The sequence below is a fragment of the Sinocyclocheilus rhinocerous genome, unplaced genomic scaffold, assembly GCF_001515625.1.
Source record: "Sinocyclocheilus rhinocerous isolate Xijiao unplaced genomic scaffold, SAMN03320098_v1.1 scaffold2027, whole genome shotgun sequence".
NCBI lineage: Eukaryota > Metazoa > Chordata > Actinopteri > Cypriniformes > Cyprinidae > Sinocyclocheilus > Sinocyclocheilus rhinocerous.
The window spans coordinates 193,024-209,442 of NW_015627265.1; the positions used below are offsets into that span (position 1 = coordinate 193,024).

Below are 16,419 nucleotides of genomic sequence, written 5' to 3' on the forward strand. Positions count from 1 at the left end.
ACACTCATACACACATTAAACACGCACACACACACACACACACACACACACTCACTCACTCACACTCACACACAACTCTTTGTAATTAATAATTTGTAATCCCACAATGCAATGCACTCAATTTAGTATATTCTATTTCCAGCATGACAATGTTTGATCAAATAAGCTCTAATATGTCTAATATTACAGATATATTGCCACTTAAATGTTTTTCTTTAAACTCTATTTCTGGAAAATTTATTGAATAATTCACGCCAAAACAATTGTTTTATAATTATTAAATAATTATTTAGATTGACTTAACACAGCGGAAAAATATTGTACATATTGTAAACAAACACACACACATATATTTGATAGAGCTCAACTTTCTGAAGAAATGTGCAGAAACTTATATTCCATAGCGACTTAAATAATGCACTTCAATGATTGCTTATTTACACAATATTTAGTGCATTAGATGCTTAAATCAATTACCATATTTAATTCAGATTTAGAAGGCAGTTGACACGCTTTCATCAAAAAATCTGAAAGTTTGTTCATTCAGCTCAACATTATGATGTAATATTTATTATATTTAATTTTTTAAGTTATATATTTTTTTCATATATTTAATTGTTTTTATAATTGTTTATTATATTTTTTAAATTGCATTTGTTTGATGCTTTTATTTTATAATTTATATTTTATTTTTTAATACAAATAATAATTTAATAAAACGTGACCTGTACACTGATGCTTTATCTGTGCTTTTTCTCTCAACAATGCAGTTCTGACCCAGTGCAACTTATTTTCCGCCATAAGTGCACTATTCTATGACACTCTGTAGTATAAATGTGTGCTCACACTGAAAAGCCAACAAAAACAAGTGCACTTAAAATGAAAGGGTTACTGCACTGATTAAACCAAAAAAAAACAAGTACTGAATGATGCATTCAGCAGCTGTAAGCTTTAGTTCTGCATCAGAAGGACAGCAGCTATCAGACTCTGATGCTGGATGACAAAAGAACCGTCTTAAAGACAGGAGAGTGCGGGGCGTTTCACGTGAGACTCACGCAGCAGTCGGTCCAGTAGATGTGCAGGAAGGGGAACGTCAGCAGCGCTTTATTTCCCTCTTTAGGAAGCAGTTCCTCCTTAAACTGGACAAAATTAGCCTCCAGATAGATCATCTTCGGTGCTCGTCCGTAAGACCTGAGACGAGAAACATCTGATTAATGACACGAGATGAAGATTTGATCCACACAGACACACACACACACACAGACACACACAGAGACACACACAGAGAGACACAGAGAGACACACACACACACAGACACACACAGAGACACCCACACACACTTTTGTTTCACTTTTTAAGCTTTTTTTACTTCAACAATAATCTGCCATGGGTCTTCTTTAAAATGAGACCAAACTTAACTATGTGCTCCCAAGCATCAGTTTTTTGACATGGACATTTTTGTCCACTATGGACCTGTGTGTAACTTTTTTTAATTGACGCATTGGGGTTAAAAAAGAAAAAAACTCTTGTTTGTAGGGCTGCACAATTTGGCCAAAATTATGTGATTATATCAATATGGCTATAAAATGATAATGATAACAATAATCATTATTATTAGAAATACTAAAATTACTATTAGTAGTCACTTTATAATAATAATAATAATAACTACTAAAACTAAATCAAAATATAAAAATGATTAAATAAAATCAAAATAAGAAATATTACTATTGGACCAGGGCTGCAAAATTTGCACAAACTCTCTTGATTATATCAATATGGCTACATAATAATTATTACTACATAAAAACTAAAATTACTAAAATCAAACTAAGAAATATTATGTATTTTTTACTGTAAAGTCAAAAATGAGTATTTAAGAAAAAACATTATAACCAAAAGTTACAATATAATATTTATGGCTGTATTAATTTCTTTATTTTCAAAAGTTCTGACTAGGGTTGCAAAGGGGTGGAAAATTTCCGGTAAGTTTCTGCAAGCTTTCCAAAAATCCCTGGAATACTCCAAAAAATCCTGGAAAAATTCCAAAATTTATGGAATATTTCAGAAATTTACTGGAAATTTTCCACCTTTTTGCAACCCTAGTTCTGACAGAAAACTGCAGGGAGCCTGAAAGTGTGTAAATGAGCGCTTCACTTTGAAACATGCAGTGCATATATTTATTAATATATATAATCGCACTAAGCCATTTCGGTTATTCTGATTAATCATGCAGCCCTATTATCCTAAAATTCTGGCTACATTAGAGAATAATAATATATACTAAAGGTGGCATGAAATTAAATTAACCCTATCTGTTTTCTAAAAGCATGTTATAGATCTTATCGTGAATGATTCATCTGTGCTTAAGCATCACTTTTATAATGTTTTGAGTTTGTAAGTGCTCTTAAACTCCGCCCCTCATCGGCACACACTTGAGCCACGCCCACATCTCAACATCCAATCAACAGCTGATGCACAGAGCCAGGCCCCGTCCTACATGCGTTCCTCCTGATAACCAGCAAAGCTCTGACGCTGCTTCTGTTTCAGTGACTTTACTCTATAACACACAATAAAAGCGCTCACCTCCTCCACTCCATGGGCTCTCTGGGCAGCTGCTGGGTCAGTGATCCGTACAGAGCTGTGAACAGGTTCTGATCGCCCGCACCTGCTCAACACACACACACACACACACAGTGCTCAGTTCACACACAGCAGCAGCTCACACTGATGAAAGTCACTGATATGCATGATGAAAGTCTTTCTAAAACTCTCTACAACTCACTCAGTTTGGGTTATTTAAAGAAACTAACAAATGAAATAGCAAAGTACTGCGGTACAGTGATTGTATTTAACAGCATTAGGTACACGGATATACTACAGTATTCATACAGCACATAATTCACTACAGTAAATCTGATGACTGATGAATTCATCTGTGATTACACTTTCGAAATGATTCAGACTGATTCGGGAATTAACGGATATGAACTGATTCAAAAGAATGATTCGTTTGGGGTTTTACGCTACATGAGTAACATCCTGCAAAATATCAAAGCATTCTAAAATGATAGTAAGTCTACGTTTACGGGATTTTTTCCTTAATAATTACATGAATTATTCAAATCGGTTCATGGATTAAAAACGATTCAAAAGAATGATTCATTCAGTTTGAGGGTTTAAGTCTACATAAGAAATATGCCGCTAAGAGCAAAGCTGCAAATTATAGACTCAATATCATTATCTGATATTTCCAGAAATTATGTATTAATTATTCCTTGAATTATTCGAACCGATTCATGGAAGAGAACCGATTCAAAAGAACGATTCGTTCAGGATTTGACTCTACACAAGCGATATCCAGCTAAGAGCAAACCTGCAAAATACAGACTCACTACACTGTAAAATCCCCAGATATCTCATGATTTCCATGATGACATGAAGAATATCTCGCAGCATGAATCAGATGTCAGTGTGAAGCTTCACAACACAGCGAAACACTGACTGACCAGAATGAATCAGTGATGGAAGAATATGCAGAGAGTGTGTGTCATTAATGTCAGAACACGAACATGAACACACACACACACACACACACACACGCACACACACACACACACACACTCACTCTCACACACACACACTCACTCTCACACACACACACTCACTCTCACACACACACACTCACTCTCACACACACACACTCACTCTCACACACACACACTCACTCTCACACACACACACTCACTCTCACACACACACACTCACTCTCACACACACACACTCACTCTCACACACACACACTCACTCTCACACACACACACTCACTCTCACACACACACACTCACTCTCACACACACACACTCACTCTCACACACACACACTCACTCTCACACACACACACTCACTCTCACACACACACACTCACTCTCACACACACACACTCACTCTCACACACACACACTCACTCTCACACACACACACTCACTCTCACACACACACACTCACTCTCACACACACACACTCACTCTCACACACACACACTCACTCTCACACACACACACTCACTCTCACACACACACACTCACTCTCACACACACACACTCACTCTCACACACACACACTCACTCTCACACACACACACTCACTCTCACACACACACACTCACTCTCACACACACACACTCACTCTCACACACACACACTCACTCTCACACACACACACTCACTCTCACACACACACACTCACTCTCACACACACACACTCACTCTCACACACACACACTCACTCTCACACACACACACTCACTCTCACACACACACACTCACTCTCACACACACACACTCACTCTCACACACACACACTCACTCTCACACACACACACTCACTCTCACACACACACACTCACTCTCACACACACACACTCACTCTCACACACACACACTCACTCTCACACACACACACTCACTCTCACACACACACACTCACTCTCACACACACACACTCACTCTCACACACACACACTCACTCTCACACACACACACTCACTCTCACACACACACACTCACTCTCACACACACACACTCACTCTCACACACACACACTCACTCTCACACACACACACTCACTCTCACACACACACACTCACTCTCACACACACACACTCACTCTCACACACACACACTCACTCTCACACACACACACTCACTCTCACACACACACACTCACTCTCACACACACACACTCACTCTCACACACACACACTCACTCTCACACACACACACTCACTCTCACACACACACACTCACTCTCACACACACACACTCACTCTCACACACACACACTCACTCTCACACACACACACTCACTCTCACACACACACACTCACTCTCACACACACACACTCACTCTCACACACACACACTCACTCTCACACACACACACTCACTCTCACACACACACACTCACTCTCACACACACACACTCACTCTCACACACACACACTCACTCTCACACACACACACTCACTCTCACACACACACACTCACTCTCACACACACACACTCACTCTCACACACACACACTCACTCTCACACACACACACTCACTCTCACACACACACACTCACTCTCACACACACACACTCACTCTCACACACACACACACACTCACACACTCTCTCTCTCTCTCTCTCTCACACACACTCACAGGTCACTATGGGTTTGTTCTCCATCGTGTAGATGATGGGTTTCTCCTCATGGGGCTCCATGGGTTCCGTTCACCAGCATCGGTCACTCTCACCGCCGCTAATCTATCGATGAGGCCCCTTCTCTCTCCATTTCCTATCTGCTGACACGGAGCGACGACTTCCGCCCGCGTCACTGCCACACCGGATGTACACGCGCTAGTTTGCGTTTTAGTATTTCAAAACAAGAGATCAAAAAAGCTTTAAAGCAATTCTTTTTTTCTGTCTTTAGTGCCAGTTTGTAATGCATTTAATACACTTATTCTATTAAATTTTTGGTTTATTTTGTTAAGACATTTACACTGTGAAAATATAAATTGCACACAAAAACAGTTACAACATTAACTTTTTGTATATACATTTTTAAGTTAGGCTTCTACTTGATGACAAACCCCAAATGAGTGTGTCTCAGGTGCTCCATAGAGTTATTATAGTTACTAAAACTACAGCCATAAGAATGTAAAACATTTTCATTACTTGAAATAAAGTAAACGTATATAACATAATAATAATATAGTTAACTAAAACCAAAACCTTTAAAAACATGTTTGTAACGTAGAATACATGTTAACTGAAATAAAATAAAATATAAAAATTAACTCATTTTATTTCAGCTAGTGACCAAGGCAATGTTTGTCATTTTAATTCATTTTAACTTGATGTCCTAAAATAATTCAGACTAAAACTATACTCTCTCTCTCTCTCTATATATATATATATAAAATAATAATAAAAAAATTAAATATAACAATGACAAAACACAACAAAATTACTAAAACTTTAACTAAAATTAAAATGACAAACTATATTAAAATAAGATATAAAAACAACAAAACACTCATATATATATATATATATATATATATATATATTACCAAAACTATATCTCAATGATACCAAAATTACACTGATATACAGTATGCTAAAGGTTGCTTTGTTGCACATTGTCGCTAATATTTCTATATTCATTGTCTGGTGATAAAATCATATAAAGAAACAGGCATGTTAAATTATTATTTTACAATAGTTTACAACTGAATATGTTATTAATATTAATATAAGTAAATGTGAATAATTGTACAGTTTTCCCACATAAACACATTATCATCAATAGAAAAATATATGTTAAATATAAAAACCATTACATAATTTTTTTTGTAATTTGACATTATTTTCATGACATTTCAGCACAGATGAATCATCTCGATGTCTGCAGGCTTGTATGGAGAACGAAACCTGCAAAAACAATAAATAAATGCACAAATACATAAATAAATGTGTGTATAAATACACAAATTCTTGTTTAAATACATATAGATATTTATTTATTTATTGTTTTTGCAGGTTTCGTCCTCCATAGGCTTGTGCTCTGAAACAGTACGTGTCTAGAACGCGTCACGAGGACTTGTATTTTGAAATCGGCCCCCGTGCGCCGCCATGTTCTTGGGAGCACGCGCGCCATTAGACCGCAGCAGGCCGCGAGGGAGACGGTTGATTCGGTTCGCTGAGGAGAAATCGAGCGAGAATCGCGCTTCTACCGCACGGATTTAAATGTCTTTCGATTGACGTTCGCCACAATGACGTCCAGCACTAATGTGATCCAGGTGACGAACGTGTCGCCGAGCAGCACCGCGGAGCAGATGCGAACCCTGTTCGGCTTCATCGGAACCATCGACGAGCTCCGACTCTTTCCTCCAGAGTGAGTATAAAATGTTCAAAACACGCCCCTCAGGAAAAAAAAACATCCAGATAAGTGTATTTAATAAGGAGACGGCTATATACACACACATACACTGTAGATCTTCTATAAAACAATACCGAATATCTGTCTATTCATCCCGATTAAATATAAATCTAGATCTAAACACGCCGCCAGGGTTGCCAGGTTTTCTCAACAAAACCCGCCCAATCGCATTCCGGGGTAAAATACACGTTTTTTGGCGGGGTTCCACTGGTAAAATATGCATTCCACGCTAAATCTCTTGTTATTCTCACTCGCTCTCGATCAACTACACAAACCGGAACTCAACTGCTCATCATTGTTTATTCGTAATATAGTTTATCGTTTATCACCAGGCCTCCTCGGGATGAATTAATAACACTAATAACTGATGTTTGATGCGCTTATTTTACAGTATAAAGCGCCGTGCGTCACACCTCGTTGCGTGCGTGCGTCATTAAACGGAACGCAACGCAACGCGATGACGTCACACGCGCAGGGTTTCTGAAGCTTTAATTCTCCCTTCAACAAATTAAAGACTTGATTCGGAGCAGAAAGTCACTAAAGCATTAAATGTTGCGTGCGCTGCATGTTTTCCAGTACAGATATCTAAACATCCTTAAATCAGGATGCATTTACTGGAAATGTAAAACAACGTAATGAAGTGGGTTTATGATTAAAACAAGAATCTGTCCATTGGGTGGGGGGGGGGGGGGGTGCAGTGTTTCAAAGGTACAGTAAAAGTTACTTGCGCATTATAGTTAGTGATCGACCGATATTGATATTTTATAACCGATACCAATTATTTGCGTGTTTATGTGCCCGATAACCGATATGCAGAACCGATATTTATTTACTGTTATAAAGTAAATAAATGACTGAAAATATCGGTAAATCGATATATCGGTCGATCTCTAATTATAGTGTTTGGAATAGAGAGATTCAAGTTTTAAAGGAGTAGTTCACTTCCAGAATTAAAATCTCCTGATGATTTACTCGCCTCAATGTCATCCGAGATGTTCACGTCTTTCTGTCTTCAGTCGCAAAGAAATGAAGGTTTTTGAGGAAAACGTTCCAGGATTTTTCTCCATATAATGGACTTCAGTGGTGCTCAACGGGCTGAAGGTCAAATCACAGTTTCTTAAAAAGTAATTGAGATTGCTTTTACGTTGTGTTTTCAAACTTTAAAGAGACATCATATTGACGTATCGTGTTGTATTCAATTTATTCCATAATTGTTTTTAACTTTGGTCGTAAACGCAACAGCGATGTACTAAAAATGCGTTTGCATTTTTGAAAAGTTTCACGTACAGACGACAGCATTGTCAAAACAAACCCGGTTCATACAGATTCGCCAAAACGCCTGAAAACGCAGTATTGTGCACGACAGGCCAGTAGGTGGCGACGTCACTTTTTAAAGAAACGCCTGTAGGCTGAACACATATGCATGTGTTTTCACGTAGTTTACGTAAAGACAGTAATGGAATCGTTTTCAAACACTTGCGCTTTGATACCCGTTTTCTAAAGCTTGCATTTTCAGCGTGTAAATGACCTGCCAAAACGCATAAAAGGCTTTCAGTGTTTACTTGAAACCCGCAGAAGCCCTGTTTTAGGCTTAGGAACACACATGCATGCTGTTTCCAGGCCTGGTGTCTTGATTTCTCTGCTCCATCATCAGGCAGTATGTAGGCTTCTCCACTAGCTAACTTCTGTTCTGTGCTTTTGTTGTTTTTCACCCATCGAAAAACATCTGGCGTGGTCATATCTGCAGCGAAGGTAGGCCGCTGGTGGATCTAAACCCGAGCCGGATCTGGCGCATTTGCCTGAAGCGTGACTGTTTGACTGCAGGAGGTGTTGTTGAACGTTGTGTGTACATCTCGCAAAAGCATCTATATTTTCTTTCAGTGATTCTCCCTTGCCTGTGACTTCACGTGTATGTTTTGTAAAGTTCCACGAGCCGGAGTCAGTCGGAGTTTCCCAGCATCTGACCAACACGGTGTTCGTGGACCGAGCCCTGATCGTCGTCCCCTTCGCCGAAGGTTTGTGCCGCTCTTTTCCAATCTTCACGTTCATGTGATCGATCCCTTCGCACCCCCAGTGGCCGTCATACAGGTGTATATTTCAGAAATATCAATGGGGAATGAAGCCTGAGTGGCAGGAGCTCATGTTTAACTCATTTAGATCCATTTTTTTTTGTTAAACTTTTCTCTTTGTCATTTGTGTGTGTGATTTTTATAGTGAACAAGGCAATTGCAGAGCCGGCAGATGTCTGAGAGTGACCCTGTAGACAAATAATCGAGACCGGCCCACGTGTTTCCCTGCTGTAAACTATTATCCTCTCTCTTGTGTCTCCATCTGAGCTCACAGACAAAGATCGATCGCTCTATTCATTGCACAGCACTAATGTTTAGGCTCAGAATGTTTCTGCATTGCATGCTAATAAAGTACGGTAAGATGAGCTGTAGCGCATTATGCATGAGTGTTTAGCACAGCGCGTAATGATAGGGCTTTCCTGTGCGATTGTAATATTTCTCCAACCTCCCTTTAATATTTTCAGCTTTTTTTTTTGTTGTTTTTTATTTGAGTAAGAATCAGGTCTAGAATGTGTTTTGTTCCTCTCCACATGACTGAAAAAGGCCTGAGAAGCTTTTTAACGGTCGCTTCTGTTTTTTGTTGTTGTGTTTTCCAGTTCTTTTCCCTGGTTCTGCAAGTCCTGTAAACCAGGCCCAGCAGAAAATGCCACCCAACAGTTTTGTCTTCTGCAGCTTGTCCTGTTTCTCTCTCTCTCTCTCTCTCTCTCTCTCGTATTCTCTCTCTCTCGTGTGTGTGTGTGTGATGATTGTGTTGTTTGGAGTGAAATATTAATTTCAGAGCGCTCGCCCAATGGAATCCATGCACTCACCAAACGCTCATTGTCATTTAACTCTAGTTATTTTCCTCTTCAGCATTTGACACACAGTCTAGAGTTTAAAATGGGCTTTTGCTGGAAGTTTATGCCATAGGATTCTGTTTTAGACCAGGTAACGGCAGCTTTAGCTCTCAAAGCCCCGTAAGCCAATGTTATTTGCATTAGTAATGGTAAGTCATGCCATCAGTGGATTGATGAACTGTCATTTGATGCTGACACCCGAATCATAAACTCTGTTTTGTCTATCTTGATGTCTCTGTGTGCTTTATAGCGAAGCAGCTGACCTGAATCGCTTGTTCATTATACAACTTATGAAACTTGAGAGCACATCCCAGTGGAGATCCGGCTGTGCTTGCTTACATTTGGTTCATGACTTAAAAAATCAAGTTCAGGTGATAACATCTTGGCAGTGTGTCTAGTGTCATTTCCTTTTCTTGTAGTATTGTGCACTTGATGCTTTTGTTAAGGGACCTCATGTGTTAGCTTCCTCTGACAAAGCGAGTACTGATGTCAGTGCAAATGTAAAAAGAAAGTTTGACTTTGTGGGTCTGTCTATGTGTGGCACGAGAAGCGTGGCGCGGTTTGATTGTGCCGTTTCCGTCCTGCAGGAGTGATTCCTGACGAATCCAAGGCTCTGTCGCTGCTCGCTCCAGCCAATGCCGTCGCAGGATTGTTGCCAGGAGGCGGACTCCTCCCGACGCCCAACCCCATCCCATCTGTGAGTGTCAATCGGTGTAACCAGAGACCATCGGCCGCTCTGCACTAGCTATGTTTCCATCCAAAGATTCGAATTAAACTTATGTGCAAAACTGGAATATCGCATAAAACATTTGCGAATAAAGCACCGTTTCCATCCAACGAGTCAAAGAGAACAAAATAGTCACATCAAAATACACTGAACAATATTTAAATAGTATTAAAAGTATTAAAATAGTATCAAAAGTTCTGAAATAGGATAAAAATGCTCAGGCATTTTAGAATGACCATAACGTTTCAGATGCTGTGAACAAGATCGGTCCGCTGGTCAAAGTTATCCCATCTCATAGCGCAAAGTCACATAACTTTCGGCGCACATGAAAAAGCGCATTATTCAGTAAATGTGTTTCCATCGTAGTTTGTGCGTTTTTTCATATTGGATAAAGTTTATCCTACTCAAATGAGCGCATAAGTGTTTTTTTTTTTTTTTTTAGAACCTTCATTTTTAGAATTTATGCACATCTTGGCGTTTCCATCCAGCTTTTTTTTAAATGCGATATTCCAAAATGTGCAAAAAATAGGTGGATGGAAACATAGCTGCTGTAATGATGCTGATGTTTTGTCTGTCCTCAGATCGGTGGCGTTCCTCTAGGTCTTGGAGGGCCAAACTTGGACCCCATGGCAGCTCTGGCTTTGGCGGCGCCCAATATAAACACTCAGGTTTGACGCCTTTCGGCTCCATCATCGATGGCCCTGCTCCAAACCTTGAGCAGAAGGATTTTTACTAATGCTTGTTGTGTTTTTCTTCTTAGTCTTTGTCAGCTGAGCAGCTTATGAAGCTTATGGCATCCATAGACCCCAAGTAAGTCCATCAGTATCAAGCGTTTACTCATCAGGGGCCCTATGAAATCAGTTTAAATATTCCCAAATTCCAGGTTCCCCATGGTGGTTTAAATAAACCATTAAAAGTATGTCTAAGCAATTGAATTCATGAACTAATATTTATAAAATCTTTACAATAACAGCCCTATGAACGTTTTATTTGTGTAGAAATTGTCTGTTTTAATTTTCCATGTTTTAATGCTGATAATCAAGGCATAAAACAATTTAAATAATCTTTGTAATCAAATGATTATTTTTATTTTTGGGTTTACTCTTAAAAACATGGAATAAAAATGTGATTCCTTTAAAAAAAAAATGGTTTAATGATTGCTGCTGTTTGAGTATTCTACTCATTCTAATAATTAAGTTTTTATTGTACAATACTAATTTTATTTTTCATAATTTCAAGTTAAACCAATCTTTTGATGGTTTCATGTGAAGAGCTTTGAGTCTGTTTGATGATGGTTTTCTAAAATTAAAAGGTTAAATACTGCCCTGCTCAATCACACAGAGGCACGCAGATTTCATATTTCAACGCCAATCTTTTACAGTTTAATATTCATAGAGAGTAGTCCTTGATTTTACTACTTTTCTTATGCTTTATTCGTCTAAAACTTGCCCATTTTTGTGTCACTCATAGCTATACTGTAAATTCCATTCTAATGACTGAATTTCGTGATTCTGATCTCTCATCTATCTGAGCTTTTGCTATCATTTCAGGCTGAATCATCTCGCCGCGGGGCTGAATCTGACCCCTGGACTGAAGGCGGACGGCTCGAATAAAGAGATCGAAGAAGCCATGAAGCGAGTGAGAGAGGCCCAGTCTCTGATCTCCGCTGCCATCGAGCCCGGAAGTGAGTGATTGAGCTGCTAGATCAAAGATATCTGAAAGAACACTGTGCTAAAGCGTTTGCTTCTTCAGGTAAGAAGGATGATAAACGCAAGCGCTCCAGGTCCAGATCCCGGCGCAGGAGGTCCAGGTCCCGCTCCAGACACAGGTTTGTGTTGACGTCTCAGTTAGAGCTCAGAGCTGAGATGCATGCGTGGTCACGGTCTGATGTGAGTTTGCTGTGAGCGCAGGAGGTCTAAGAGTCGCTCCAGACGGAGATCTCGCTCCAGGAGCAGGAGGAGGTCCAAGAGCCCCAGGAGGAGGAAGTCTCGTTCCAGAGACCGCAGCAGACGCTCCAGGTCCAGGTGAGTTCGGATGAAAGCACCTCAAGCGGGTGAAATGTGTTCTGGGTTAGTTGTGGGGCGTATGTTGGGCGATATGCTCCATAGTCCTGTCATCAGCCTGTGAGATCGCCGATACACGCCGATTTAATTATTTACTTGTGTAGTTTCATAGCCGGACTCCAGTGTAATCTATCAGCTACACATTATATCTTTTTAGTCAAGTAGCATATGGATGTCACGTCATAAAATATTTTTAATATGACTGAATTTGTATTTAACATAATAACTAGGGATGTAACGATTAACCGCGAGCCGGTTGAAAATCAATTCAAATATGTGACGATTCAAATCGGTTGAGATGCAAAACAATCGTGATTCATTTAGGTGTAGGAGTTTATATGAATGCATGTCTGAGGGGAACTTACGGTCTTTAGAAAAGTTTAGATGGTATTTTTTGTTTTCAGCTTTCTCTGTATAATGCATATTAAAGTTCATAAGTGCAGCGCTGCTTTGTTTACAGCGGTAACCAAGGAAACACTGTATCATTGCTGTTCATAAACGCAGCACTGCTTTGTTTACAGCAGTAACCATGGAAACACTGTATCATTGCTGTTCATAAGTGCAGCACTGCTTTGTTGGTTGCCTCTAATTTTAAAAGGAAAGAGCACAGACAAAGCCTTAGTTTGTTTATATGAAGAGATTTATTTTATTTGTGTTACTTATTTATTTGATTTGGGGCTTGTTTTAAAATTTCCATTTAGTTTTGTTATTTACATTTACATTACATTTAAATTTAGTCATTTAGCTGATGCTTTTATCCAAAGCGACTAACAGATGAGGACAATAGAAGCAATCAAAACCAACAAAAGAGCAATAATTTACAAGTGCTATATTAGTATATTATTATAGTGTTATATTTCAATTTGACAAAGAAATGTGCAGTATTTTGTCCAAGCAATAATAAAAGGACACATAATTTATCATTTGTCTTAAATCTCATTTTGTAAAAAAAAAAATCATGAATCGAATCGTGAGTTGAGTGAATCATTACATCCCTAATGATAGCCATTTAATAAAAACATATTATAATGCTTACATTTCCTCAGTTATTCAAACAGCAGCGACAGAAAGCGAGCAAAGAACATTTACACCATCAAAGAATAATCCCTTTAAAAACACTCCCGTTACAGTCAGTGAAGCCGTCTACACTGTACGATGAATAAATCTCTTATTCTTACATCGCACGCACATCTGCACTGTGTTTATGAGGAGAGAATTCGCGAGAGAGCACTGAACAAAACTCTGGTGTCCCAGCGATGACTCATCTGAACGCCGCTGCATTCATAAACTCAACGGAATCGTGTGATTGGTTACTGTAGAAATATGATGGAACAAATAAGCCCTAATATTAATTAGATATGAAAATACTAGCCTGATGATGACTGTCGTCGCTCGGCTTGTTTGTTTCTGATGTAGAGATCGGAGGAAGGATGACAAGAACAGAAAACGCTCAAAAACTCCACCCAAGAGCTACAGCAGCGCCAGACGCTCCCGCAGCACCAGCCGGTGAGTGGTGAAAACACCTCCCAGATTCAGCTTTCATTTATGAATTCTGCTTTAATGGTTAAATAGAAATTGTAGTGATCAGAAAGCCAAGTCTGGTAATAACCAGACTGTATGTCACACAAGACAAACCCATGTAAACCCAAGGAGAAGAATTGCCTTTGTGATTTATTTATTTATTTTTTAGAAACTACATTAATGGACATTTTTTAAGTTCCTCTAAGGAAAATATTAGAATTGATCCATTTCTATATATTGTTAAATTACTGCATATAATTCATTGAGTTATTATTGTTAAGACCGTTTTAAATTGTTACTTTTGAGTTTTCCATTAATATGGCCTTTGATGCTGATATGGCATAAAATGATTAATTAAAATGTAAAAATTGTACAAAGTTTAACAAAAATAAATTTTTTAGGGCTTTATGAAATACTTTTTATATTTTCCCAAATTCTGTGATTTCGGTAAAAAAAACAACTAATTTTCCCTTTTGGTTTGCATTTTATTGGTTTAATTAAATTCACATCTTTACCTATTTAATAACAAGTTAATTTTTACACTATTAGGGCACTATGAAATATTTTGTCTTTCCACTCCCATTACAGTCAGTGAAGCCGTCTACACTGTACGATGAATAAATCTCTTATTCTTACATCGCACGCACATCTGCACTGTGTTTATGAGGAGAGAATTCGCGAGAGAGCACTGAACAAAACTCTGGTGTCCCAGCGATGACTCATCTGAACGCCGCTGCATTCATAAACTCAACGGAATCGTGTGATTGGTTACTGTAGAAATATGATGGAACAAATAAGCCCTAATATTAATTAGATATGAAAATACTAGCCTGATGATGACTGTCGTCGCTCGGCTTGTTTGTTTCTGATGTAGAGATCGGAGGAAGGATGACAAGAACAGAAAACGCTCAAAAACTCCACCCAAGAGCTACAGCAGCGCCAGACGCTCCCGCAGCACCAGCCGGTGAGTGGTGAAAACACCTCCCAGATTCAGCTTTCATTTATGAATTCTGCTTTAATGGTTAAATAGAAATTGTAGTGATCAGAAAGCCAAGTCTGGTAATAACCAGACTGTATGTCACACAAGACAAACCCATGTAAACCCAAGAAGAAGAATTGCCTTTGTGATTTATTTATTTATTTTTTAGAAACTACATTAATGGACATTTTTTAAGTTCCTCTAAGGAAAATATTAGAATTGATCCATTTCTATATATTGTTAAATTACTGCATATAATTCATTGAGTTATTATTGTTAAGACCGTTTTAAATTGTTACTTTTGAGTTTTCCATTAATATGGCCTTTGATGCTGATATGGCATAAAATGATTAATTAAAATGTAAAAATTGTACAAAGTTTAACAAAAATAAATTTTTTAGGGCTTTATGAAATACTTTTTATATTTTCCCAAATTCTGTGATTTCGGTAAAAAAAACAACTAATTTTCCCTTTTGGTTTGCATTTTATTGGTTTAATTAAATTCACATCTTTACCTATTTAATAACAAGTTAATTTTTACACTATTAGGGCACTATGAAATATTTTGTCTTTCAGAAATTCAGTTTTAATTTCTAGATTTATGATTTAATACAATTTAATCTTAATGTAATCAAATACAAATTTAACGATTCTAATATTTAAAAAAAAATGTTTACGTTGTATTATTTTGGCTGCACAGAGGTTTACTGTTAAAATTAAAACATGAAAGAAAAAATTGTATTATTATCATTACTCTGAGAAGTACATTCTACTGTATAAAACTTGAAATTGTCAAATATTACTATTAAGACTACCTTTGAGTTTCAGACTTAATATTTCAGCAGAATATTAATTGTACAGCCCTACTTTTGATTTATTAATCTAAAATTGGACTCTGGCCCTGTCAGTTTGTCATTCCAACCTTGGGTTTTCACAAGTGCATCTTTAAAAGCACAATGATTAAATGTGGAAGTAGATTACCGTGGTTTAGATCAGATGAAAGCGAACGTCTCTTCCTCCAGCAAACGGCACAAGAGAAGTCGCAGCGCGTCTCGATCACCGAAGAAGCCACGATCTCCCAAGAAGAAACTGTCCCGCTCGCCGTCTCCTCGCAGGTATCACACTCACACACACTCACTCTCTCTCTCTCTCACACTCACACACACACACACTCACATACACACTCACTCTCTCTCTCTCACACACTCACACACACACTCACACTCTCTCACAC

The 16,419-nt window shown here is 38.4% G+C and overlaps 2 protein-coding genes across 2 annotated transcripts in view; one reads left to right on the top strand and one right to left on the bottom strand.

Annotated features, from left to right (window-relative positions):
* The window catches only part of trappc10 (trafficking protein particle complex subunit 10), a 24,024-nt gene extending 18,525 nt beyond the window's left edge, over nucleotides 1-5,499 (bottom strand). The window contains exons 1-3 of the mRNA XM_016536597.1: nucleotides 5,210-5,499; nucleotides 2,588-2,669; nucleotides 1,056-1,191 (exon numbers count right to left, since the gene is read on the bottom strand). Of these exons, the coding sequence (XP_016392083.1) occupies nucleotides 1,056-1,191; nucleotides 2,588-2,669; nucleotides 5,210-5,270 (279 nt within the window). The 5' untranslated portion in view covers nucleotides 5,271-5,499. The remainder of the gene's footprint in view (nucleotides 1-1,055; nucleotides 1,192-2,587; nucleotides 2,670-5,209) is intronic.
* A 1,179-nt stretch (nucleotides 5,500-6,678) lies between these two features.
* The window catches only part of LOC107726834 (serine/arginine-rich splicing factor 11-like), a 14,039-nt gene continuing 4,298 nt past the window's right edge, over nucleotides 6,679-16,419 (top strand). The window contains exons 1-10 of the mRNA XM_016536539.1: nucleotides 6,679-6,945; nucleotides 8,872-9,005; nucleotides 10,483-10,592; nucleotides 11,204-11,290; nucleotides 11,383-11,432; nucleotides 12,173-12,306; nucleotides 12,375-12,450; nucleotides 12,533-12,646; nucleotides 14,102-14,191; nucleotides 16,208-16,300. Of these exons, the coding sequence (XP_016392025.1) occupies nucleotides 6,824-6,945; nucleotides 8,872-9,005; nucleotides 10,483-10,592; nucleotides 11,204-11,290; nucleotides 11,383-11,432; nucleotides 12,173-12,306; nucleotides 12,375-12,450; nucleotides 12,533-12,646; nucleotides 14,102-14,191; nucleotides 16,208-16,300 (1,010 nt within the window). The 5' untranslated portion in view covers nucleotides 6,679-6,823. The remainder of the gene's footprint in view (nucleotides 6,946-8,871; nucleotides 9,006-10,482; nucleotides 10,593-11,203; nucleotides 11,291-11,382; nucleotides 11,433-12,172; nucleotides 12,307-12,374; nucleotides 12,451-12,532; nucleotides 12,647-14,101; nucleotides 14,192-16,207; nucleotides 16,301-16,419) is intronic.